At 47.6% G+C, this 24,554-nt stretch overlaps 1 protein-coding gene across 2 annotated transcripts in view; it reads left to right on the top strand.

Annotated features, from left to right (window-relative positions):
- The window catches only part of SPTBN2 (spectrin beta, non-erythrocytic 2), a 994,900-nt gene that overhangs the window by 813,596 nt on the left and 156,750 nt on the right, over window positions 1-24,554 (top strand). For both annotated transcript variants that reach the window (XM_086938557.1, XM_086938558.1), the window contains exons 24-25: window positions 800-930; window positions 7,204-7,408. In XM_086938557.1, the coding sequence (XP_086794683.1) occupies window positions 800-930; window positions 7,204-7,408 (336 nt within the window). The remainder of the gene's footprint in view (window positions 1-799; window positions 931-7,203; window positions 7,409-24,554) is intronic.

Below are 24,554 nucleotides of genomic sequence, written 5' to 3'. Positions count from 1 at the left end.
CTAATTGTAAAGCGCTTTGATACCCTCTGGGGTCTGGTCCGCTCTATACAAAACTTTAAAAATTAAAAAATTAAAATCTAAATGATACACATCACATGCTATAACATTTTGCATATTCCATGACTTAAATGAAGCTTTACTCCATGCTCCTTAAGTTTGTTCTATAACTTGTTTTTGTGGAAGAGGTGTGGCGCAGCGGCCAGGGTGCCTGACTCCGGACTACGTGGTTCACCGTTCAATCACAGGTGCCGGCGGCAGGTTAGCCCAGCACCACGTGACTCTGGACAATAGCTTACTTAATCTTTCCGAGGGCCCCCAGCGCTGGGACACCACTTCAGAGGTAGCTGTGCGCTTTACAAATACTGGTATTTCATAACCTTAGAAATGCTGGATGCTTTACCATTAGATTGTGTACACCTTGTCAATAACAATGTCCCACTTTGTCCGACTTTGTTTGTTTTCTTTCCAAGGATGCACTGCTGTACTGAAAAGTATGTCTTGTATGTTATCCTGATAATTCACAGTTCATCTGACTTAAATTATGCAAAACCTTTTCTGTAGTCTAAAAACTAGATTCATAACCGCTTTCACTTAGTCAGAGCAGAGTATTCTGTCAAAGAATGCTACATGCTGCCTCGGTGGACTTTAATGCATCCGTATGTGCAACATACTATTTATGTAGTGGCTTTGGAAGTTAACAAGATGAGAAATTTTAATATGATCAGAATTATTAAAATTGTTTAGCTCAATGTTTGGCCTTTTGTATATGGGGTATGTCATCATTGTTATGTTTCCACAGGACGAGCTAGGTGCCCAGGCGATGGTGAAGAAGCATCTTGTGATGGAGCAGGCATTCGATGACTATGCACAAACCATACATCAGTTGGCCAATGCCAGCAGGGATATGGTGTTGAATGGCCACCCTGAGAGGTCAGTATAAGTTTTGTAGATTTTGGGCTGTTTTTTGTTTTATAAAGTTAATGGGATGTACAGAACTAATGCACTGTGACTATATTAGTTTTGGGTACACCCATGTGGTATTGTCAGTACTCCCTGCAAAATAGTCAAGAGAAGGCCTGCGGGCCTGAGGGGAGGCTGTCACTTAAAACTAGGCCCGGGCGGAGCTCACAGCGTTCAACTCTGCGGAATTCCATGGAGTTACCAAGAAACTCCACAAATTCCATGGAGTAACGCAAGCATTGCTCAGCCAACCGTAGATGCAACACACTGTGCGTGCAGGACACCATGCACAACGAGAATACAGAACTTAGTGCTGGGCAATGGATTAAATAGCTGCTACACCCGTTTTATGCACAGAGCGGGGACATGCACAGTGCCCCGCATTATGTGGGGGCTCATGTCGAGCGTGCGTGGCAGCTACACCCAGTGCCACAGTCCGGAATTTGCAAGCACCCCTACCTCAGAACATGACCTGTACTATCTCACAGGACAAACACAATGTGTAAATAAGACCTGTCAGGTATTACCATAGTTTGGAAAAACTTCAAATTAATTTTTCACTCAGTAAATCCAAACTTTGAGATGCCAGGTGCTTTCTGCTTACTTTAGACATCGGCAGGCTCGCCCAGAATATTTGAACATTGCTTTCAGATTAGTCCTACAGTTATGGCTGGTGCTTTCTTTGTCAGTAGACATATCCAGTATATCTTACATAGATCCTCATGCATTGAACATTTTCTGTCATTAATTGGAATATTTTGAAATACTTAAAACCCCTATATGTAGAGACATCACCATATGTTCTCCATGCCTTGTCCAAGTATGACTGAAATACCTTGGCAGAGGTCATCATGTTGGGGTTCCTATATTACATTTTCAGGTCAGAATCCCTGGATGATAGCAGCCTATTCAAATGCTGTACTTTGTTTTTATATTAGATGAGTAAACTGTGTACATGACTTTTTTTTTTTTTTTACTTTATTTTAGCAGTTTGAAAAATTAAAGCAGAGCACAGTATTCAATTGCATTACATATAGAGTGTATTTCAACATTGTCATTCCAATGTAATCATCAAGGCAAAGTAGGACAGCAAAGTAGCAGTCACATCACAGCTGTTGTATTCTGAAAGCCCTAGCGATGGACATGGCCTTCTCACCGTTAAGGGCAGCTCCCTCCGACCCTCCGTTAGTCCACTTAGCCCCTATTGTGTCTTCAGTTCCATTCATCCCAACACGTAGAATATACACAATCATCTTATGAATACAGTGTACTTTCTTCAGCCCACCCCTGTTGGATCTAGACCTTGCCCCTGTTATGAAGGAGGGGCTTGCTGCTGCAATGTAAGGAAGGTTTGGAGCGGCCCCCAAATGTCTTTGGGTCTAGAAGATGTCGGAACAGTACTGGCGTACAAGTCACATTTCATCGAACAGTTCGTTAAACTTTGGATCTACCCAGCCGTCTGTGGCGCTCTTCTGCTACCCCAAAAAATTGCGACCTCTCTTTTTGCCAAGAGTAATGAAATGGCAGCAAATCTGCGAACCTTCAAAGGGATCTGCACCACGTACCCCAGTAGCGCTATCTCAGGCAAAGGCTCCATCGAGATTTGAATCATTTTACTTAGCAGTTTGTGGACATCCACCCAGAAATCATGAATTTGCGGGCAATTCCAGGCAAGATGTGAGAAGTCTGCTTGGGGGACCTGGCATCGTTGGCAGGAGTGAGGTCTGGAGGGGTCTATCTTGTGTGTTCGAGCAGGAGTAACATAAATTCTACGCAGGAACTTAAAGTGTATCAGTTTATGTTTACTGTTCAGTGACACTGTTCTAGTAACCTTGCAGCAGGCTAGCCATTGTTCGTCCGTGATTGGGTTACCCAAGTTCGACTCCCATGCAGAGCGTACCCTTGCGTCGTCTCCTGGCACCAGGTCAGCACTAGCCCTATACAGCTGGGATATAAGATGGGGCCCCTTGCTGCTGTCTAGCACTAGTGTAAGGGGGGGAAATGAAGGGGGTTCTAGCTGGTAGTCTGGAAATCTGTCTCGTAGCGCCGAGTGCAGCCTGGCCAGAATGAACCTGTCCATGAACGTAGCTTCTGAAAACTTGGATACATCCTCCAAGTCAAAGACATGGCCCGCGGGAAAAAGATCTCCTATCGTGAGGATGTTGAATTTGAGGCAAGTTCTTTGCACCAACTTTTCATCGGTGATAGGTAATAAGTTAGCATTTGTAGGGGAAGAGAGGAGGAATATAGTGCCTGCGTGCGGATGAGATTGCTCAGTTTGAGCCATGCCCAGCTGGTGGTGGAAACTGGTTGCCTTTCTTAGGTGATAGTGTGTTCCAGAAGCGAAATAAATAAATAAATAAAAATATCTTTAGGGTCTGGAGGGATACCGGTGGGTATGTTGTAAACGTATCTAGGATCCTAATTAAATATCCGCGATTTATGCCCTTATGTGGTTATAACAAATCATATCCTTATAAAGGCATAAGATTCATATCCATATTTAGTAATAGCCAATGCAGTCAAAATACTGCAAGGCTACTTCCTTAGACTGCTAGAAAGTACAACTCGTTCTTTAAACAAACCAAACCTCCAGCAACCCGGGAATTCCCCCTGCTTTTGTTTTGATTTGTCCTAGAACTCCTGCGAGTTCTGAAAGAACTGCCAGTTCTTAGTGACAGTTCTTATTGACGTCTTATGTCCAACCTTACGTCAAACACGGCACCTTCCAGGTATAAATATACCAGCATTTGCCTTAAGCAACACACTGTGGTTTGGAGCAGAGCGGCTATCTACTTACCCAAAGCCCAGCTGATGCGAGTGCCGAAGGAAGCCGTCCCTCCCATTTGACGCACTGAGAAAGACGCTGTCTTTTCTCCTGCCGAGAAAATCCAGCTCCAGTGTTTCCAGTCACCCTTGCGGGTGACTGGGAGATCGAGTCCTGAGAACGAGATACAAGACCTCCTTCATTCTAAAACCAATGTACGGAGCTGATTAGAACCTTAGAGAATTCTTGATTCAGAATCTTGGCAAAACGAACTTAACTTAAACTGCGACTCCCTTACTCCTTCCCACGTACTAGGCTTAGGTTAGGTACACTGGGGTAGGCATATCTTAGAAGCACAAGTTGAGTACGTTTAGTCAACTTTTATCATTGTATGTAATTGTATATATTTTATCCATTTTAAGTATCGTATGGCTCAGAAACCATATCAATGCTTTTTCAGTATTATTTCATAATACTCCTTTTACTGTACGCACTTTACTTTATGATAAGTATTGCACTTGTGGCAATTCATTTCTCTTGCATGAGAAAGAAGACTGCTCAATAAATAACACATTTTATTGAAAACGCCCGTCTCTCTATTTCTCTGCACTCTGGTGAAACTAAGCTTGCACGATTGACTGAGTGAAATAGCTATTTATTGTTTTCACACGACTCTGGAGATATACTGCTTATTCTGGAGGGAGCAAAGTTGTCATGTTTATGCGGTTGTCAGAAGCTAATCCCTTCTTGTCTAATCAGGAAAGTTAACTCCTCCCTGTTCATTCGAGAACGTTTCTAGTGACCTCTGAGCTAGCTGGCATACCTAATTAAGTCCAACATATTCAGTAGAGACCTATTCGACCTCAGTCCTACGTCTAAACTACTGTTTGTTATTCTAATGCGCAGAGCCTATTGGGAATATAGGAACTACACTACAGGTAGAACTGAGGCAAGTGTGGCGGGTAGGACGGAATTGGATTCAGGTCGGAGGTAGGTGATCCTTGCATTGGGGTAGTACCAAGTGTGTGCAAAGCTGCACTGTGCAGCTAAATAGTATAGTTGTAGATCAGGGACCCCATACCCACCCCGATTATAAGGAAGGGTCATTACTTGTCATTTCACCCTTGATGTCTTGTTACCCCAGACTAGTTTGATTAAGAGTGATTTTAGAGTATTGAAAAACTTGTTGGTGAGGGGGACTGGGATGTTATGGAACAAATATAGAAATTTAGGGAGAACTATCATTTTTATCAACGCTACGTGCTCCGCCATGGAAAGAGGGAGTTTAAGCCAGGTGTCAATTCGTGACTCTAATTGGGAGATTGCCACCCCATAGTTGCGGCGTACAATCTGCTCGGTGTCATGATGGATATGAATCCCCAAATAATTTACCGATTCAGCGCACCAGTCTAGTGGAAATTCCGGGGTCCAACGGGGCGTTCCGCCGTAAGAGGGAAAATAACTGACTTGCGCCAGTTGATTCCCAGGCCGGAGAAGGTACCAAAACAAGGATCTCCCTGAGTAGCGGGTCACGATTTGTTTGGGGGTCATGCACATATAGGATTGTGTCGTCTGCATATAGGGAAACCAATAATGGGCCCGTTCTAAATACCAGACCTCTGTGGAGGTACTTTTCCTGGAGGTGTTCTAACCAAGGGGTCCATTGCCAAAATAAACAATAAGGGGGCATCCCTGACGCGTGCCGCGTGTTAAGGCAAAAGGAGAAGAGAGGGTACCGTTTAGCCTGAGTCTAGCTGTGGGTTGTGTGTATAGTAGGGCCATACTTCCGATGAAGCCTTGTGGCATGCCCATATACTGCATTATAGAAAGAAAGAAGGGCCATTCTAGGGAGTCGAAAGCTTTTTCGGTATCCAGCAGAATCGCTGCCACAGGTAGCTCGGGGCCTAGCCTGTGGAGGGTATTAAACAAAGTATGGAGATCGAAGGCAGTGGACCGTTGCGGAATGAAGCCTGACTGGGCAGGGGGGATTATAGATTCCATAAGCAACGAGAGGCGACATGCCAAGACCTTCGCAAGAAATTTATAGTCTAAATTTAACAGTGATAGTGGGCGCTACCAGCTACATTAGAGGGGATCTTTGCCAGGTTTCGGGAGCAATATAATAACTGCTGCTCTCAGGGTAGGGGGAAGCTGTTGTGTCTCCAGGGCCTCAGCATAGACGTTCAACAAGTGCGAGGTTAAAAGGTCTCTGTAAGCTTTATAAAATTCGCTTGTGAATCCATCCAATCCTGAGGCTGTGGACGTGTTCAGGGCGGCAATGGCCTTGTTTATACTGTCAGCTGTTATGGGTTCTGCTAGGAAATCTTGCATAAATTTCTCTAAATAAACGAACGCAATTTCCGAAAGATATTCCTCCTGGTCAGTACGGTCGGGGCCCAGCTTAGTAGTGTATAGCGTTTTAAAATAGGACAGGAATTCTTCCTGTATCAGGAGGGGGTCTGTGAGTGTGGTTCCTGAGGTGGAATGTAATTCTGTGACATATGACTTCGCTTAGGGGGTCTGAGCATGTGTACTTGACCTTTTAATTTCATAATGATGAATGTTTTAATGCTTACTTCTTTTGGTCCCCTTTGAGTGTCTCCTACTCTCCCTTGAAGGTGCATTTCCAGGACTTCAATTTCTTTTGAAGTACAGGTAGCTGTTTGGGATTACACTTTGTTCTAGCGGTCTAGCCCATTTGATTTGCTTCTTTCCAGGTTTTTCAGTGTAGTGATCTCACCATTTCATTTTCACAGTATAATAGGAAATTCAAAGACTGGATTCCTCGTTAAATGCTGTAATATTTGATAGATACTGTAGATAATTATTAGGTAAAGAAGCTTTTGCAGTACCATGCTTTTGCCTTATGGAACCAGAAAGCAGTGATTCTTTAACTTGTGTCTGAGAGAGAGAGTGGGATATACTAACCTCTTTTCCCTCCATGCTTCCTGGGACTTTACCTTTACATAGCTTGGTCCATACAATTCCGTACCCAGTTTGACATGGCAATAAGACAAGATTTCTTAATTTAAATTTAGTATTTCTGTTGAGCCCATCTTTACTTAATAGTCTTGTTTTTGGAAATATTGATAATGTTGATAGCTAGTATGGAAAATACAGTGAGTGAGTCAGAGGTGAACTCACCTCCTGCAAGTAGACTATCATGTCCTGCAGTCATGAACATACATCACCAAAGACACTGAGCTTCCAACTAACTCCTATTTATTGACAGTCAGATGGCATTCTGTTCGATGATGGAAGAAAGTGTTTGCAACCTTTGCATGGGAGTTTTGAGTAGGAACATGATGTCAGCGTTCTGTCGTAGATACATTTATTTTTCTGAGGTTCACTATGAGATAACAAATTATTTCAATGTGGTAATTCCCTGTATAGAGCTAAAACCTCGACGTAGCTATTGTTACTTAATATGAATATTCTTCCATTCTTGCACAGTCACTCCTCCTGTTTTTTTTCAGTGACCGCATCACATTGCGCCAAGGGCAAGTGGACAAGCTGTATGCAAGCCTGAAAGACCTGGCGGAGGAGCGACGTGGCAAACTGCAGGAGCACCAGCGCCTCTGCCAACTTAAACGTGATGTAGATGACTTGGAGCAGTGGATCTCTGAACGGGAAGTGGTAGCAGCATCCCATGAGCTTGGTCAAGATTATGAACATGTTACAGTGAGTATTGATGCCGGGGGAACAGCAGATGTATATCTCAAATGCAAACCTGCACTAAACATGGTGGAATGGTACCTTGGTGACATCTGAAGGACATTGAAGAGAATGTCAAAATGTTGCATTACGTTGTTACTGGCTTACTTGAGGTCATGCTGTATCCATTTATACTTTGGGGGGAGGGGGTTTGGTATGTTTGGGGAGGTTACTTAAGTGTGTGTTTGCATCTGGTGTCTGCATGAGGTGAAACATCTAAAGGGAGGTCAGGGAGAACATTACAGCTGTTTGCTTAGGGTACCCACAAAAATACTATGTGGTTTAAAATGATCCTGACTGCATTACCTTTCACTTTCCTCCAAGTATAATATTTGTTAGCCTGGACTCTGGTTATTACAAAGCATTTTGTAAAGGTGTCGCATTTCTCCCTCCAAGACTATACAGGTCATTTCAGAAGCAGTATTTTTATGTCCATGAGACTTACACATATCAGCATGCAAAAGGGTTGTAAAGGTAAATGTTGTGAAGGCACTTTGTACAAGTCTATAAAAAACTGGAAAGCTTGAAGAGTGAAGAGCATGGCCATTCGACTGTGCAAACAATAAATGAAGCAGGAAAGATGCAGTTCCTTTAGTTGATTTTCATCTATGATCTGTAGCAGCAATGGTCAGTACAATGTGGCATTCAAACTAAATTAGCTTCTAAAATTTAGAGCCCAAAAAAGGAAAGCAAAAAAAAATGGATCCACTCTATAATCATTCTGCTTATTTATTTGTGACATTAGTTCAAAAAGCATTAGCAAAGCCAACAGTACTCCAGCAAGATACTGGTGTGGAGCAACATGGTGTCAGCGTGGATCTATGTCGCGTACACCGTACGCATCGGCTATGCGAACTGACCAGCAATGCGGAACCTGGGAGGGAGCAGGACGCAAGTGATTAGCCTCTATTTCCAACTTGTGGGGATCGTTTCGGATGCTGATAGCCCACGCAGGGTGTTCACTCTAGGAAGAGTGTTAGACGTTCTTGAAACGCTTTGTTACTTTGTTGCCTCCGTGCTTGCTTCAATTTCCTTCAAGATTGTGCTACGACCGGCGGGAAGACTACAGGGGAGCGCGACTATGTCGACCAAGGGCGCCAAAAGCGGCAAAGGTAATAAGATAAAAGCAGCTCAACCCGTCCAAGTCAGTGCTGTTTTCGGGGACGCTGGAACGACAGACAATATACCCAGAGTTAAACGGGAGGCCAACAGTTTCAAAAGAACTACGGGGAGACTCTGGATGGAGGTGTTACAAGAGAAGGTGCAGGCTCTCAACAGTCTATTACGAAATTGGTTTTGGGAGTTAAGGGACCATCCCTTATACCAGACTCCACGCTCCCCCAGAAGAGTGAACCCGATAGCTCATTATTAAAAACACAAAGGAGACGAAATCCTAATCAAATGCCTACTGCCTTAAAGGAAAATTGAGCCCTTGTACAACCTGAGGTAACTGTATCCCCAAGCGAGCAGCTGGAAGGCAAAAATAGATCCGAAGGACTATTAGACCCTAACAATTTACCCTCAAACCCAGCCCCTATGGAAGACTCCACCAGAATCATAGCAGCTTTAGGATTAGCGACACCTTCAGCTTCTGCCACCCTAGTCTTGGGCTCCGCCATGATAAAAGATGTATCCGAGACCAGGGCAAAACTCCTAGGAACTGGCACTACTAATTACATCCTTAGCCTAGAAGCTAATTCTGGCCCCCAAGCTCCTTGGACTCCGGAGCTCAGTGGTGAAAACGTTTACTCAGTTTCGTACGGCTCTTTGATGAATACAGACGAAGGCAGAACTAGCTCAAGCGAAGATAACCGTATTGAACCCTCCAAAATCACTGGAACTGTGCAGCGCCAGAAAAAACACGAAACAAGACAAAAAGGTGCAGCCAGCTCAAATGGGACTTTTCAGACTCTCAGATGTCTTATCCCCTCTGGGAGAAAGCAGATCAGACTTCGCTCTGGGAAAACTTGAAAACTACATCAGAATCCATGGCAGAACCCTCTCTAGCTTCTATCCTAGCTTCAATCAAGGAATTCCAAGAAGAGGTCCACTCTGACAATCGCTCAGCTAAAAGTGCCGCTACAAAATTACAAGGGGTCTTGAGAAAGTTAAAAATAAATATGCACCGACATCAGCGATCTTGTCCACTTGGTGGAGGGCCGCACAGAGAGTCTACAAACAGAAGTAACTACCCTAAAAGACGAAGGTTCTGCTCACGATGCATGCCTGATGGACTTAATGATGAAGATGGAAGAACAGGAGAATCGACAACGCAGGAATATTCTCCGCTTGCTTGGTATCCCGGAAGGAGTAGAAGGAGACTATCCAAGGTGATATATTGTGAAACTTTTACAAGAAGCTTTCCCGGATCAAACTGGGACTATGAAGTCCAGCGGGCGCATCGATTCCCCTTTAATTTAAAACAAAGGCGTAATGGTAGTAGCTCACCCAGAGAGAAGCCCAGGGCATTCCTGGTGTTCTTCTGGAACTTTTTTCCTAGACCAAGCCAGACCGAAGTCATAGAAAAGGGCTAATGTATTTTGCCAAACCTGATTTTTGGCACTCAACTGTAGAGCGGAGATTGCGTTTGCGCCAACTAATTGCCCCTTTCAGCAGCTGGGAGACCAAGTGTTTTTAATGAATCCTGCCAGGTTCAAAGTCATTTTAAACGGGGCCACTCGGTTCTTTTTGTAGGCGTTTTTCTGGGGGAAGCTAAGGCAAAAAAGGGGTTGAGTTAAAGGTCAGAAGAAACTTACCTGACTGAGACAAATTCACTAAGGCTAGGAAATGAGTGCTAGCCTACAGTAATACCTCTTTCTCAACTTTCGCTACTACTTGTTCTGCCAGGCACATATACAGGCACATATACAGGGATCTTCTGGTAGCCAAGTTTCTGGATGGGGGAGCCATCTTTCTTCTTCTTTTTTTTGGGGGGGGGGGGGGTTATGACCTTTGGTGGTTTATTCTGCTTTTCTTTCTTAGTCTCTTTCATTAGTGGCTCTGTTCCTTTTTTCTCATGTGTTTAATCACGTTTTTCATGTATAGATCAATGCCGAATTTTAATGGCTGTATTGTAAGATGCGGCCTCGAGGAGACTAATTATTACTGACAACCATCATTCAGGGTTTTCCTGATTGCTCTATTTTTGGGGGAGAGTGGGAGGGGTTGGGGGATAACTTCACGGTGGTGGAGGGACCAATGACACTGGTAACTACTATATTGGCTAGAGATATTGTGAAACTATTTTTTAATTTCAAATTTGTTTTATTGATTTCAGGAGCAACAGTAGACACTACATTGCGAGGAAGGTTTAATAGGCATAAAAGACAATCAAAACAGATAGGTATACAGTGTCCATTGGGTGTATAGATGGCCAGTTGTATTTGGTATAACAAAGGTTTAGTGCCTGGATTGCGGATGTCCCCTGTAGTGAGGCAATGAAATCGTAGGAGGAAAAGCCCCAACTAAAACTCCATCCCACTCCCCCAACCCCCCTCCCTGTTCCCTCCCCACCCAGTGTGCCGAACAAGTGAAACAAACATAGCTACATTCGTATAGTAGATGATGCAATCACCCAGATGGTTACGAGGAGTCATGTGTGTTCGCTGTGAGTCGTAGTATGCGCAGGTACTTAGGGCACGTGATCTCATTAAATTCTTTGGGCAAGAGGGAAAGCAGCGGAAGCCATACCTTCTGATAAGCAGCCGTGGAGTGTCTGAGCGTGGCGTGAATGCGTTCCATTCCCAAGGTGAACCGTATTTTATGTAACCAACCCGTGTGAGTGGGTCTGGTGTTGGAGCCCCAAAGGGACAGAACGTGTTGTGTTGCGGCTTGCATGGCGATCCCCATCTGGTGACCTCTAGGAGACTTTAGGGGGAAGGTGAGTGCATTGGGTAGGCCTAAAATGGTATATGTCGGGAATCTGGGGATTTCAGTATCAAATGTGGAATCAATGTCGTCCAGGACTGTCTTCCAGTATTCCTGGACTGAACGGCACTCCCAGAGGAGGTGAGTTAAGGTGTCCTTTTCCCCGCAGCCCCTCCAACATAGCGCGCTACGTGTGGGGTTACCTTTATTAAACCGAACTGGGGTGAGGTGCCAGTATATGGCCAACTTCGTTGCCGCCTCCCTGGATGCGGTGTTGCGCATGGTATGGGCGTCTCTATAGCAGATAGAACTCCATTCCTTGGGTGATAGGGCCCTCCCCAGTTCTGCCTCCCAGCGCTTTTGGCCTGCTGTCTTGCCTGAAAGGGGTGTAGGGGTGTAAGCATTTTGTAGAGGTCTGCGATGAGATGTCTGTCCGAGTCCTTCGTCACTAGCCATTTCTCAAAGGTCGTCATGGGTCTGCCAACTAGGGGAACGATGTCTGGGTGTGTGAGCCAGTGCCTAAGTTGGAAGTACTGAAATAAGTGGGGGGAGACAACATCATAGCCCTGGATTATGTCCGTCAGGGTGAGGAAGCCCTGCAGGTCAAAAAGGTGGCCGGCGGAAAGGCAACTAATGCCGTGCCATTGAGGGAAGGCCTTAGGAGCATTGTCCGGTGGGAAGTCTGGGTTGTCCAGGACAGGGGTAAGTGGAGAGGGGAAGGTCGTAAGTCCTTTCTTGACCGCAACTGCGTTCCATACCTGCATGGCAGTACGAGTAATAGGGGATCGCAGGAGATAGCGCGGTCGGTGCTGTCGAGGAAGGAACAGAATTTTCCAAAGGGATGTACCGGCCATCGCCCTGTCCTGGAATAACCAGCGTTTCTCGGATTCCGGCCTGAACCACTCTACTAGATATCGGAGTTGTGCAGCTTGGAAGTATTGTAAAAGGTTGGGGACGCCAAGGCCTCCCTCGTCCGTGTTCCTATATGCTAGTCGTTTATGTAGGCGCGCTCGCTTGCCCTCCCAGATGAAATGATGGAAGGCAGCCTGTAGGTTCGCGATGGTGCCAGCTGGGGGGAGCACCGGGAGGGTCTGGAAAATGTATAGAATTTTAGGCAGAGCTGACATCTTCACCGCTGCAACACGACCCATCAGGGAGAGGGGCTGTTTGGCCCAGCGTGCTAGATCGGATCGGATTTGGGAGGAGAGGGACGCGTAATTGAGAGTCCGTGTAGACTCCGTGGATGCGGTAAGTGTAATACCCAAGTATGGGAGGTGCGTGGCTGACGATAACCCTCCCCCATAAGCTGGTGGAGGTGCATGTGTCTGGGCGTTCCTGCCCAAAGGTAGAATGAGGGATTTCTCTTTATTGATTTTGAAACCGGAGACAACTCCAAAGGATTCCAACTCTGTCAGAAAGGCGGGGACAGAGCGGTTCGGGTGATCCAGAGCAGCTATGATATCATCGGCGTAGAGGCCGATTACATGGGGTTCCCTGCCAAAGGTCATGCCTTGGATGGCAGGGTTGTCACGAATCTTTTGCGCAAGGGGCTCTACATATAGGGCGAACAGAAGGGGCGAGAGAGGGCACTCGTGCCTCTTTGAATCTCAAAAGGGTCCGAGCGTAGACCACCTATGCGGGCACGGGCCTGAAGGCGGTGGTAGCAGCTCGCTATCCAGGCTTGAAATCGATCTCCTATCCGAAAGCGCCGCATGACTTGTTGAAGGTAAGTCCAGTCTACCCCGTCGAACGCTTTCTCTGCGTCGATAGCCAGCAGCGCAGAGTCAGAGTTCTGGAAATGGGCCTTATCAATCAAGTGAAGTATTCGTTTAGTGTTATCGCTGCATTGGCAATTCGGAACAAAGCCTGATTGGTCAAGCTCCAAGATCCCGGGCAGACATGGACCAAGGCGCGCAGCTAGGATCCCCGTAAAGATCTTAAAGTCCAGGTTAAGTAGGGATATAGGCCGGAACGCGGAGCAGCATGTGGGTTTTTTACCCGGTTTCGGCAGCACGACAACACTATTATCTCGGCTGCTAGCATATCTGGGGGGATGGAGCTCGGGCCCTCAAAGGAGTTGAAGAGCCGGGTGAGAACCGGAGCTAACAGCTGGCTGAAGGTTTTCTAGAGCCCGGCTGAAAAGCCGTCCGGCCCTGGGGCTTTAAGAGGGCGGAGGCGAGAGATAGCAGCAAGTACTTCATCCAAGCGGATATGGGCGTCTAGGGAAGCCGCACTGCCCGAGACAGCTCTGTGACGTCTGCCGATTCCAAGTAGGTATGAACATCCTCCGACGAGACAGAGTCGGCCTTATATAGAGTAGCATAGAACGTCCTGAATGCCTCCGCGATCTGGGTCTCACCAGAGATATCCAGACAGAGTCATCCGTGAGCTAGTGATTCTGGAACGTTAGGTCTTCGCCTTCTGGGCGCTAGCAAGTAAGCGGCCCGTTTTGTTCCCCCCAACATAATAGGAGTGACTGAGGCGTAGAGCGGCGAATTCCGCTCGGTCCGTATCTAGGCTGGCTAATTGGGCTCTGGCGGCTTTCAGTTGTCTCCAGACCCGCGGAGCACCGGTACGGCTTTGGACCCTCTCGAGTTCCGAGACCTGAGCCGTGAGGTCATCCCTTTTCGCTTTGCGGTCCTTGGCTTCCGCCGCTGCAATTGCAATGAGCTCGCCACGAGCCACTGATTTCAAGGCCCCCCAAAGGGCAGACACAGAAGTCCTGGGGGTGTCATTAATAGCCAGGTAGTCAGTGAGTCAAGTGTGTAATTGCTTGGTGACCTCCGGCCTATGTAAGAGGGTCTCACGCAGCCGCCATGCCCCCGGGGGGCGGGTGGACTTGGGAACCTGTAGTATCAGTTCCACTGCATCATAATCAGACAGTGCTGCTGGGACAATGCTTACGTCTCTGAGAATAGCGAGCAGTTCAGAAGAACCGAAATAGCGGTCTAACCTGGCATATGTGCGATGGACGTGGGCGTAGAACGTGAAATGTGATGTGTTGGGATGAGCCGCTCTCCATAGATCCACTAGGTCCCTTTTGTGTAACCATTCCTTACCGGCGGCAGTTATGGCGCCAGTGTCCCCATATCGATGACCCGATCTGCCCATGTTTGTGTCCATCACTAGGTTGAGGTCCCGCCCAACGAGCAGAAGAGAGGTAGGGGAGTGAAGGGACTCTGAAATGGCATTTTTTTTAAAGGCTTCCTGTCCGGAGTTCGGGGCGTATAGTGAAACAATTGTGAAGCGTTGGCCCCCTAGTAAGAAGGTGTGTGCTAACAGCCCGCCTTTAATCTCCCCCATCTTGTCCCCCTTGCTGCCGCGGAAGCGCTTGGAGACCAAAATAGCCACCCCCGCCTTCTTTGTTGGGAGCGAGGAAAAAAACTGCTGGGGGAAAGCACGCAAGCGCATCCTATGCCAGTCTTTAGGTAAGAGATGGGTTTCTTGCAGTAAACATATGTCGGCCCCGGAGTTCTCCAGGTATGAGATCACAGCCCTCCTTTTAATTGGGTTATTCAAGCCTTTCACATTAAGGGTTAATACCTTCAAACTAGACTCCATCATAGAAAATCAAGCTTTCCACTAGCTATGGAATTAGAATCCCCCTGGTGGAGCTGATATCGACTTGGAGAGCATGTCAGTCCCACAGAACTCCCCGGCACCCTAGGTCCCTCCCGCAACCCCACCCCCAGTCCCCTGTCCCAACAGCGCACCTCCAAACATCCTTGCATCAACTGCCACCCACCCCCCCATCGAGGACCTACCCCCCGCCCCAACTGTGGTCCCCATCCCGGTACCCTCCACCCCCCCTCCTCCCCCAACCCCAACATCAACTGGAACCCCAACTTCATCATAGTCCTGGGTCTATCCAGACACAGTTCAGGTCACAGAGTCTTCACGTGGAGGAGTGTGTGGCAGCGGAACCCCCGTCGGCTCCCCCCGTCTCCCCCCGTCTCCCCCCGACCTGCTAGTCCTGAAGCAGATGAACCCCCCTACACAGCGTCAGCCAAGACTGATGCTCCAAGGCACTGTGCAGAACTCATGGGATCATTCCGATGTCGCTGTGTCCTTGGATACTTCTTGGATGGCTGCTGCCTGTTCCTGCGCCATCAGTTGAGGATCCGGTTTCAGGAACCGCTTGGGTCCGTTCCGGCACTTGACTCGCTGCCAGCCATCGTCAGAAGTTCGTGGTGAGGACCTGGACGAGGGCCGCCTCTCTAAATCGTCTCTCTCGGAGTTCTCGTCAAGAGTGATTCCCAAGATTGCGCATGTATCTTGTAAGGATCGGAGCTGCTGCAGGGCCCCATTCCATTTGAAGATTATCCGAAATGGACGGCCCCACGAGTAAGGAACGCCTTTTTCCCGCAGGAAGGTGGTGACCGGCTTCAAAGTCTTTCTCTTCTGCAAGGTAATGGCTGAAAGATCCTGGAATAGTGTTACTGGGTGACTTTGGTAGAGGAGGGGTTGCTTCCTACGGGCCTCTTGCAATATACGCTCTTTCAATGGGAAGTCTGGGAGGAACGCCAGGATGTCCGGTGGGGGAGCAGGCGCTCTTAGCGCCAGGCCCACCCTGTGCGCCCTGTCAATGCGTATGACATAATCTTCACTTTCTCCTAAAATGTCCCTGAATAGGCCCTGCATGAAGAGAGTGATATCCGTCGCTTCCGTTTTGAGTGGCACACCCCGGACCCTTATATTATTTCTTCGAGACCGAATTTCAAGGTCTTCTGCATGTGCTTGTAAGTCTACCTGTTGCTCTTTGAGGCGCACCACCTCCTGCTGCACTTGCCCTATCTCTTCGCCCCTTGACAGGTCGGCCTCATCCACCGTGGCCACCCGCTCCCCCAGGCCATCCACTTCCCTGCGCAGCTCTCTGAACTCTCCGGCCATCTCCTGTTTCAGTGTCTGGAAATCCTCCCTTAAGGTGTAGAAGAGAGTCTCCAGGAAGGATTTGGTGATGGGGTGCCTACATCATCCGGTCCTGTGACGGTCTTCGATGTCACCGAGGCTACAGGGCTTTTTGTCTCCTTTGGGGGCGCCTTTGCCCAACACGTCTGTTATTGTTCGTCCTGTTCTGCGTTGTCCCGTAGCCATGGTGCCCAGAAATATTGTCTGTGGGAGGCCTCAAACTTTTCCCACTGCGGTGGGAGTGTAGCCAGTGTAGTGTGTCTCAGCAGCAGCTGTGGGTGGGTTCTGCCCGCTGGTCTGGTCCCGCAGAGTGTACGTAGGCCGCCCCTCTTGCTTCACTGTGCAGCCGCTCCGGGCCAGGGTCCGCAGCGCAGCGTTGACCGGTGTCTCACACCCCAGCCACGGGACGTTCAGCTGGTTCCTCCCAGGGCCACGGGCCCTCCACACTTCACCCTCGGGGCAGCACCTCAAAAGCCTCCGGCTCCAGACCCTGCCGCCGCGCCGCCGGCCTCTGCCGCTCTCAAGTCTCGGGCCTCGGGCCCCGGCGCAGCTTCTCTGATTCTGTCGACAAGCTCGCACCCCAGGCTGCAGCCTCTGTTGGAAGGGGGCACCGGACCACGTCCCCTCCACCGCAGCCGTCGCAGCAGCCAAGTGCCTTCCGTCTTCGGTGTGACCCCTGCGGCCGCAGCGCTAGGCCTACAAGCCGGGGGCTCGATTTTCGCAGAGCAGGCAGCCAGGCGCGATCCCCGACCCGGATCAGCCCGTACTCACCGGGTCATCAGCGCCGGTCGCCGCTACGCTCCGCGCTGCTGCCAGACCCGTGTCGCCCCCTGGGTCGCCAGTACTCCGTTGATGCGGGGAAGGTCACTGCTCCAGAGTGGGCCCCGGTTCCAGGCCCCGGTTCCAGGCCCCAAAGCCAGGAGCTCGGGTTTTGCGGCAGTCCGGCGATGGCACTCTTTGCACACTATCACTCTCCGCGGCTGCGGGTGAACTCCGGGTGACCGGGCTTTGTGCTGTAGCTCAGCGGAGCCCCTCGACCCTCCGCACACCGGGAACCTGCCTCCTCTGCAGTCGGGAAGCACAGTTGCTACTGGTGGCAGCCGCCCACCCCGTCCAGCAAAATGGCGGGCTGGGACTCCGCCAGGAGGGAAAGTCTGTTTAGGGCCGCTGCGTGGCTCCGTCGGCCCCAGGAGACAGCAGGGATCGATCCTCGGAGCCCTGGGCGCCAAGCGCTCGCTGTCTGGGGGCTGCTGTGGGGGGGGGTAAGGGCTACTAATTGGTCAGGACGGGGGAATTGAGCCGGGAGCCTCACTCGGCAACGTCCGTCCCGGTCGCCATCTTGGACACGCCCCCCGTGAAACTATTTTTGAAATTAAGAGATACAAAAACGCAAAAAAGAAAAGAAAAAAGAAGATAGGAAGAAAAATGAGCAAATTGAGAAAACGTGGCATTGGCAGAGAAGAGATCCTGGGCATCGTTACATGCAGGATAATGTCTATATTGTAGGAAGGTAGATACCTGACTATGGTTACCCCAGATTTTTTGCCTAGTGTTTAGCTGGTTTTCGACTTAGCCTGGGGCCCTGATTAGCAGGATCCCAGGCCAACTATCTGCTATCACTGTAAAATGGACTCCATGTACTTTAGGTACATCTCCAATTGGACATTTTGGTCACCTTATGAGCCCCTGTACAGTGTACTATAGGTACCCAGGGCATAGGTGCATCCAAGGCCTACCAGGGGCTGCAGCATGTATTATGCCACTCCTGGCTGGCCACTCACATTGACACAACTGGCTGATCACTCAGCTGGGGCAAGGTCGTGTAATCACCCCTTGCTTAGGTGTAGTATCCCTATACCTACCTTTACATATAGACACATATATACCTATAAGTCACTCCTATGGCTGGCCTTAACAATCCTGGAGGCAGAGTGCTTGGTTTTATGTGAGATGAGGCTCTAGCATGAGCTGAGCCTGTCTGCAGCTTTCGGAACTATGTCCTTATAGCTGTTCTATGATATAGCCATACCATAAACTCTAAAGTGCATTATGTACCTCGCGGTTAAAGGCTAACTTTTGTTTGGCTTTATCAAAGCATGTCGTGTAAGGTGTCATACGCTTTGGAATGCTACCCCCTCGCCAGTTCTGGCGACGGGGGTAGCATTCCACAATTCTAGAGGGAGAAGACATGTTGTTCCTACTAATCCTGGTTAAAGTTAACCAGAGCCTCAGCATCACAAAATGGATGCTGCTGCCACAGACACAAGTCTGACCTCCTGCTGCTGGGAGTCCTTCCAGCGAGGGAGGCTTGGACAATAGGTTTCCTGTTTTGGGAGGTGCTAGCACCACCCCAGACAGGCTCTTGTGTATTAGGGCAGGGAGGGCTGAAGGAAATGAGACACTGCCTGGTGCACACAAGGTGTCCCATGCATAGTCCAGTTCAAACCGGTGCTGGGGCACTCTAGCCCCAGCTCTGGTGCGAAACTGGACAAAGGGAAAGGGGTGTAACCACCCCCTTCCCTGGCCCCACCCATAGGAGGGACCTAGCAGGTAATCCAACCCCTTAGATTGGTATATAGGTAGGAGCTGAGTCCCAAGACTTTAGATTAATCCTGACTGAAACTTGAAACGAAACTCTGGACCTTCGACTTTCTACTTGAAGATAGAAGACTGAAGAATCTCCCTTGTGGTCAAGGAGTGACCACCCTGCACAAGCAGGCACCATCAAACGCTCAACGGTTTGCTTTGTCGTTTTTTCCGCCGGAGCCCGAACACAGAGCCTGACAAGACCCGGACTTCCAGACTTCCTTCAGCCCGATCCACAGCCACAGCAAAGCTGAGACCCGTGGAGGCGACGCGAGACGTGGGACCGGCCATCTTGGAAAGCCAGCGAATTGCATTGCGTGCAACTTCTGAGGCACCCTCGAAGTTGTGCATTGGGGATTGAGAAGCCCCAGCCCCAAGCACCAACTGCACCGAAGATCAGCCCTCCACACTCCACGAGTTCTGCGTGGGGCCCTTCTGCATTTCCCTGCTCGACGCGTCGGTCCGGTCACTTGCCCGTTGGCTAGTGGCCTCTGTGACGACGAACCTTTGAATTTCCACCGCGGGTCTGGTTGCTCCAGACTGGCCCTCGCTCCCCTGAAAAGGAGCAGCCCATGAGACCTTGCTTGTCTGATTAAAAAGCCATCTTCGATTCCTGTGTGGGTTGCCTTAGCCAAGGCTTGTTGACTCCAATCCGGAAGCCGACACCGCCGACAGCGAGAGCCTTCGTGGGACAGTCCGTGCCTGACTTCGGGTCGTCGTTGACGCCTCCTGGTCCACGTAGCTGCAGAGACAAGCTTCACGACATCACCTGATTGCTTTGCGACATCGCCTGGTTCTTTCCTGGTCACTGGCTTGTGACCCAGACTCTGTCCCCTCTGCTTTCAGGTACTCTTCATCCTCGATCCGCCCTTGGATCCAACCGGACACTTCTCTCCTGGTCGCCTGCAGCATCTTTCTCCAAGGCTCCATAGGATTCAGCGCCGAAACCCGACACACTTTGACACCTATGCACCCGCTTCCTGTGGGTGAGGTAACGTGAGTACTCCGGTGCTCCTGTGGGTATTAACTATCCTAGTGTCTAACTTTCAAGTAGCTTTCTCCTAGTCCGTCCGGAAGTGACCTAAAAGAACTAGTTTCCAATTCTTTTGTTCCCATTCTAACTCTATGGTAACTTGTGTGTGAATAAAGACACTGCACACGCCTCCCGTGGGCCTCCTACTTCCTATCCTTTGGTAGTACAGTGTAGCCCCAGCGATTCCCTAGGACCTAGGCCTATCCTTTGTTCGTGACGTGGTTCTTATACCACTATTTTAATATATGGTTTGAAGTGCCCCTAGGGCTCTACTGTATTTTGTGCAACTTTTTGTATGATAATTAAGTATCTTGTTATGTGCTTGTGCCTCTGATCTCATAAAGAGCTCAGAGGGGTTGTTTAGAAATAAATACATATATATTTTATATATATCCTGTGTGGGGTCCTTTCATTTGATATTCAAGGGGTTATATATGGTAAAACAGCTGGCTTTACATGCCCTCTGAAGTTTTAGCCTAAGACTGCTTTGTCCATGCTACCACTAGGATAGCTGGTCTATAAGGTTGACTTTACAACCATCACCATGAGGGTTGTTTGGACTGATACAAGGTGCCCACTAGAATAGTGAACATCACATATCAGGCCAACTTCTCACATATATAATCTATAATGCGGGGTATATAATTTTTATGTTGGTTAAACCTGATTATCTGGAAAAAAGAAACTATTTTGTATGAACAATCAAAACACCCTTAAAATTGTGTCAGTAAATATGTGTGGCCTGAACGATGCCCTGAAAAGACAGAAGGTAGCTCAGGGCTTGCACTCACTGGGGGCTGAAATAGTTACCCTCCAGGAAACACATGTAGAGGGATCCCAGAAGCATCTATTGAACTCTTTGGGGTACATGGTCATAGGAGGGACTACACAGGGTGCAAAGATAAGAGGGGTAGTAGGGGTTATGATACAAAACAGACATCCGTTGAACTCAACCCGGGTGAAATCTGACCCTTTTTGTAGATGGGTTATAGCGGAATGTAATTTACCTCCCAACTTTGTTTTTACTTTATGCTCCATATATGGGAGTAACACTGATGACCCCGGGGTTATTGATTGGATCAAAGGAGAACTCGCTCACTGGCCACTTCCAATTGTTATCAGTCGGGACCTCAACATCAATTTACCCAGTAACTGGAAAGCAAACGATCAATGGCCCTATGTAGGTAGAAAGTCCAAAGTATAGCAAACCATGCTCAATCTAATACAAACTCATGAACTTAGTAATGTGTGGGCCAGTAAAAAATCTACCCAGCTGGGTTATGCTTACTTTTCAGCCCCGCAATTCTCCCTAGCAAGACGAGATTACTTTCTGGTTTCATCTTTTTTAACCCGAGACTGCTCTATAGATATTGCCCCACGATTCATGTCAGACCACAACCCACTCATTTGAAACATCAGGGGGCTGGGTACCAGGGGGGGCCCTGAATTAGAGCTTTAAAAACGCTTTAGTCTATGATGATGGATATCGAAGGCACATGCAGGGGTGGATCCAAGAATTTCTCAAGCTAAATATAGAGTCCGCCACAGTTATGATAGTATGGGAGGCTCTGAAGCGGGAATCCGAGGGGAGACCTTACGGTTCTCTGTAAGGAAAAACAAGAAAGGAAAGGAACAGATCTCGAAGTTGCAAGATAAAATGAAAAAGGCAGAGGAGAAATTAATTTTGGCAGTTCGAATGGGGGCTGAAATTGAAGCTGCTCAACTCGAAGTAACAGAAAGTAAGTCTGAAATCGGGTCAATATTTGCTAAGAAGGCCGCCGCTAAATGGGCTTTCGTGAGAGAGAAAATCCATGAATGCAGCGACCGCATTGTCCATCAACTGGCTCTTAGAACTAAACAGCAGGTGTCTGCTAGTGAAATACTCTCAATTCAACTTAACAAAGGAGAGACCACGAATGATCCAATTAAGATCCGAAGCGCATTCTGCGAGTTCTATCAGAATCTCTACTCTGAAGAGAAGATATGGCCATCCTATTTGAGAGAGGATGAGATCTCTGAATATCTAGATGAAATCACTGTAGCCGCACTCAGTGCAGAGGATCAGGATCAATTAGAGGATCCTCCTGCCTGGGACGAAATAGCTAAAGCCTTGGCTAGTCTACCAGATGGGAAAGCGGCTGGCGACGACTGTATCCCGGTTGAGTTTTATAAAATATTCGCCCCCAATTAAGTGCTCTTCCTACCTCACTAATAGTTTCCATTTTTATTGGGGCTTCTCCACCTGCTTCCTGGCCCAGTGCTAAGATTGTAATAGTTCCGAAGAAGGATAAGTCACCACTGGAAATGGGTTCTAACAGGCCAATTACTTTAATTAATTGCGACTCCAAGATATATGCTAAGATCTTTGCAGCTAGACTATCCCTAAGAATAGAACCCCTAGTGTCGCACTGGCAACACTGGTTCATCCCCAAGAAAAGTACTACAGAACACATCCGACGGACCATCACACTACTGGACGCAGCTCAGATTTCAGGAGACCCAATGTCACTAATTCTGCTTGACGCTTTTTCAGGCAATTTCTGTTGGGCGTCATGAGAAGGATGTGTTTCGGGCCCAAGGCAATCTAAGCCATAGAAGCTCTTTAACTTAATCCCCCAGCTAATATCTCAATTAATGGGAATCTGATGGAGCAGATGAGAATCTCACGGGTGACTTGCCAAGGCTGTCCGTGTTCACCTCTGCTGTTCGCACTATATATTTAGATCCTTTCATCAAAGCAATAGAGAACAACCAAGCTATCCGTGAGGTGAGCAAATTTGGCCTAGACACTAAAATCAGTGCCTATGCTGACTACCTGGCCATGGTGACCCCCGATCCTGAGAATGCAGGTATAGCACTGGAAAAAGAAGCCCAAGAGTTTAGGAAAATCTTTGGGTATGCTCTTAATAAAGGTAAAACGCAGATCATCTTAAACCATGAAATCAATTGGCTGGACAATCAGGTTGTTCAGAAAGCTAAGTATCTGGGGTTACCATAGCCGCAAACGTTGACCTGATTGTGGAAGAAAACCTGATTCTGTTGGCAATAGAAACTAAAAGAGCGCTTAAATGGATAAACAACTTGCACTTAACTGTCGTGGGGTGGTGTAATGTCATTAAGATGACCTATTTCTCTAAACTACTGTATTTCGTCCGTGCCATCCCTCTCGAGATTAGCAAAGCAATTTTTCAGAGATTTGAACAGCTCTTCTCTCAATTTATATGAGCATACTCTCAACCAAGGCGGGCTTTCAAGCAGCTTTCCCTTCCCTGGGAAAGAGGTGGATGGGCGCTCCCTAATTTAAGCCTTTATTATTGGGCTTCAGTTTTGCAGTATAGTATGGAATTGCTCCAGGAAAATTCTTACATTCCAACTGTAGGACTCCTGTCTCCCTTCCAACTATTACTAATGGAAAAGGCCTGTGGATGGCTATGGCGGCAATTGACATTTGTATATTATAAACGGGTCAGATTTAAGACCCTGATGAGTACATATAAACTTTTTTCCAACATCCGCACAATTTTTGGGCTTGGCAAACTGAATTACTATTCCCCCATTAATAATATCAACCTACCAGCTATTTTTAGGAAACCTTATCTCCAAGAATCGTATAGAGCGGGAATCCTAAAACTGGGAGACCTAATCGCTATCAAAGGCATTAAAACATTTACTGATCTTAAAACTCAATATAATCTGAGGGAACAAGAGGCCTTTAGGTATATTGCCATAAGAGATTTTTTGGCTCGAAAGGCCGGGAGGCCTGCTGGGTTCTCAAAAGTAGATCTTATCGATAAACTAAAAGCCCCCGCTTCCCCGTATTGGATATATTTATGCCACATTAAATAGCCTAATGCCCGCGATATGCTTAATATAGCAAGTAAATGGCAGTTGAAGGTAAAAATTCCCTATAATACCTTTAATCTGGCTGTGCAATCCGCTCAGAGTGATCTGCTGTCTGCCAAACTGCAGGCACAATTTTACAAGACCGCCTTTTTTATTTATTTATCAGCCCTAGTAGGGTTGCTAAATGCGGAACTGGAAGCTCAGTGTTTAGCGCAGACTCTGTACATATGTTTGCAACCTATTCGAAACTCGCACCTTTTTTGGGCAAAATGCAAGATATTTTAAGTCCTCTCTCAAGATATTCAGTTAACTCCCACGATTATTCTGCTAGGGACGCAAAACAAGATCAATAGAAAGAGCGGAGAGCATTTATCTTTTTAGCTATGACCATACTACGTATCTGCATAGCTTCGTCTTGGATAAATCCAAACCCTCCACTATTTTCCCCTTTGACTGGCCTGATTAATTACGACTTGTCACATTGAGAAGAGAAGTCCATCTTTGCCAAGAAGGGTAACCGGGCGGGAAAAAGAAGGGTCTTGTTGTCTGGGAACCTTTAATTGCTTGGCTTAGTTAGAAATAATCTTGGGGTCCCTGAAAAGTTAAAAAAAAAAAACATTTTTTTTTTACTTTTCCTTTGCTAGCCAATGACGGCCTATAAATCACACGTATGTGATGCTTGAGGATAGGAAAGCTCTGCCCTAACGGATTGCTATAAAATCTATGATAGGGACATCACTCTGCTCATACTGATTATTTGATGTATTGTTTAAAGTTCATTACTGTTGTCAAAAGCTTGCTTTACTTATGTGATTATGTTTTGAATTATACACTTTATGGTTCAAGAAAAGACATAAATTGAATGTATGTACCAGG

The sequence above is a fragment of the Lissotriton vulgaris genome, chromosome 9 (assembly GCF_964263255.1).
Source record: "Lissotriton vulgaris chromosome 9, aLisVul1.2, whole genome shotgun sequence".
Classification (NCBI taxonomy): domain Eukaryota; kingdom Metazoa; phylum Chordata; class Amphibia; order Caudata; family Salamandridae; genus Lissotriton; species Lissotriton vulgaris.
The sequence above is the reverse complement of the archived record's forward strand: the minus strand, read 5'-3'. Positions and strand labels throughout refer to the sequence as shown.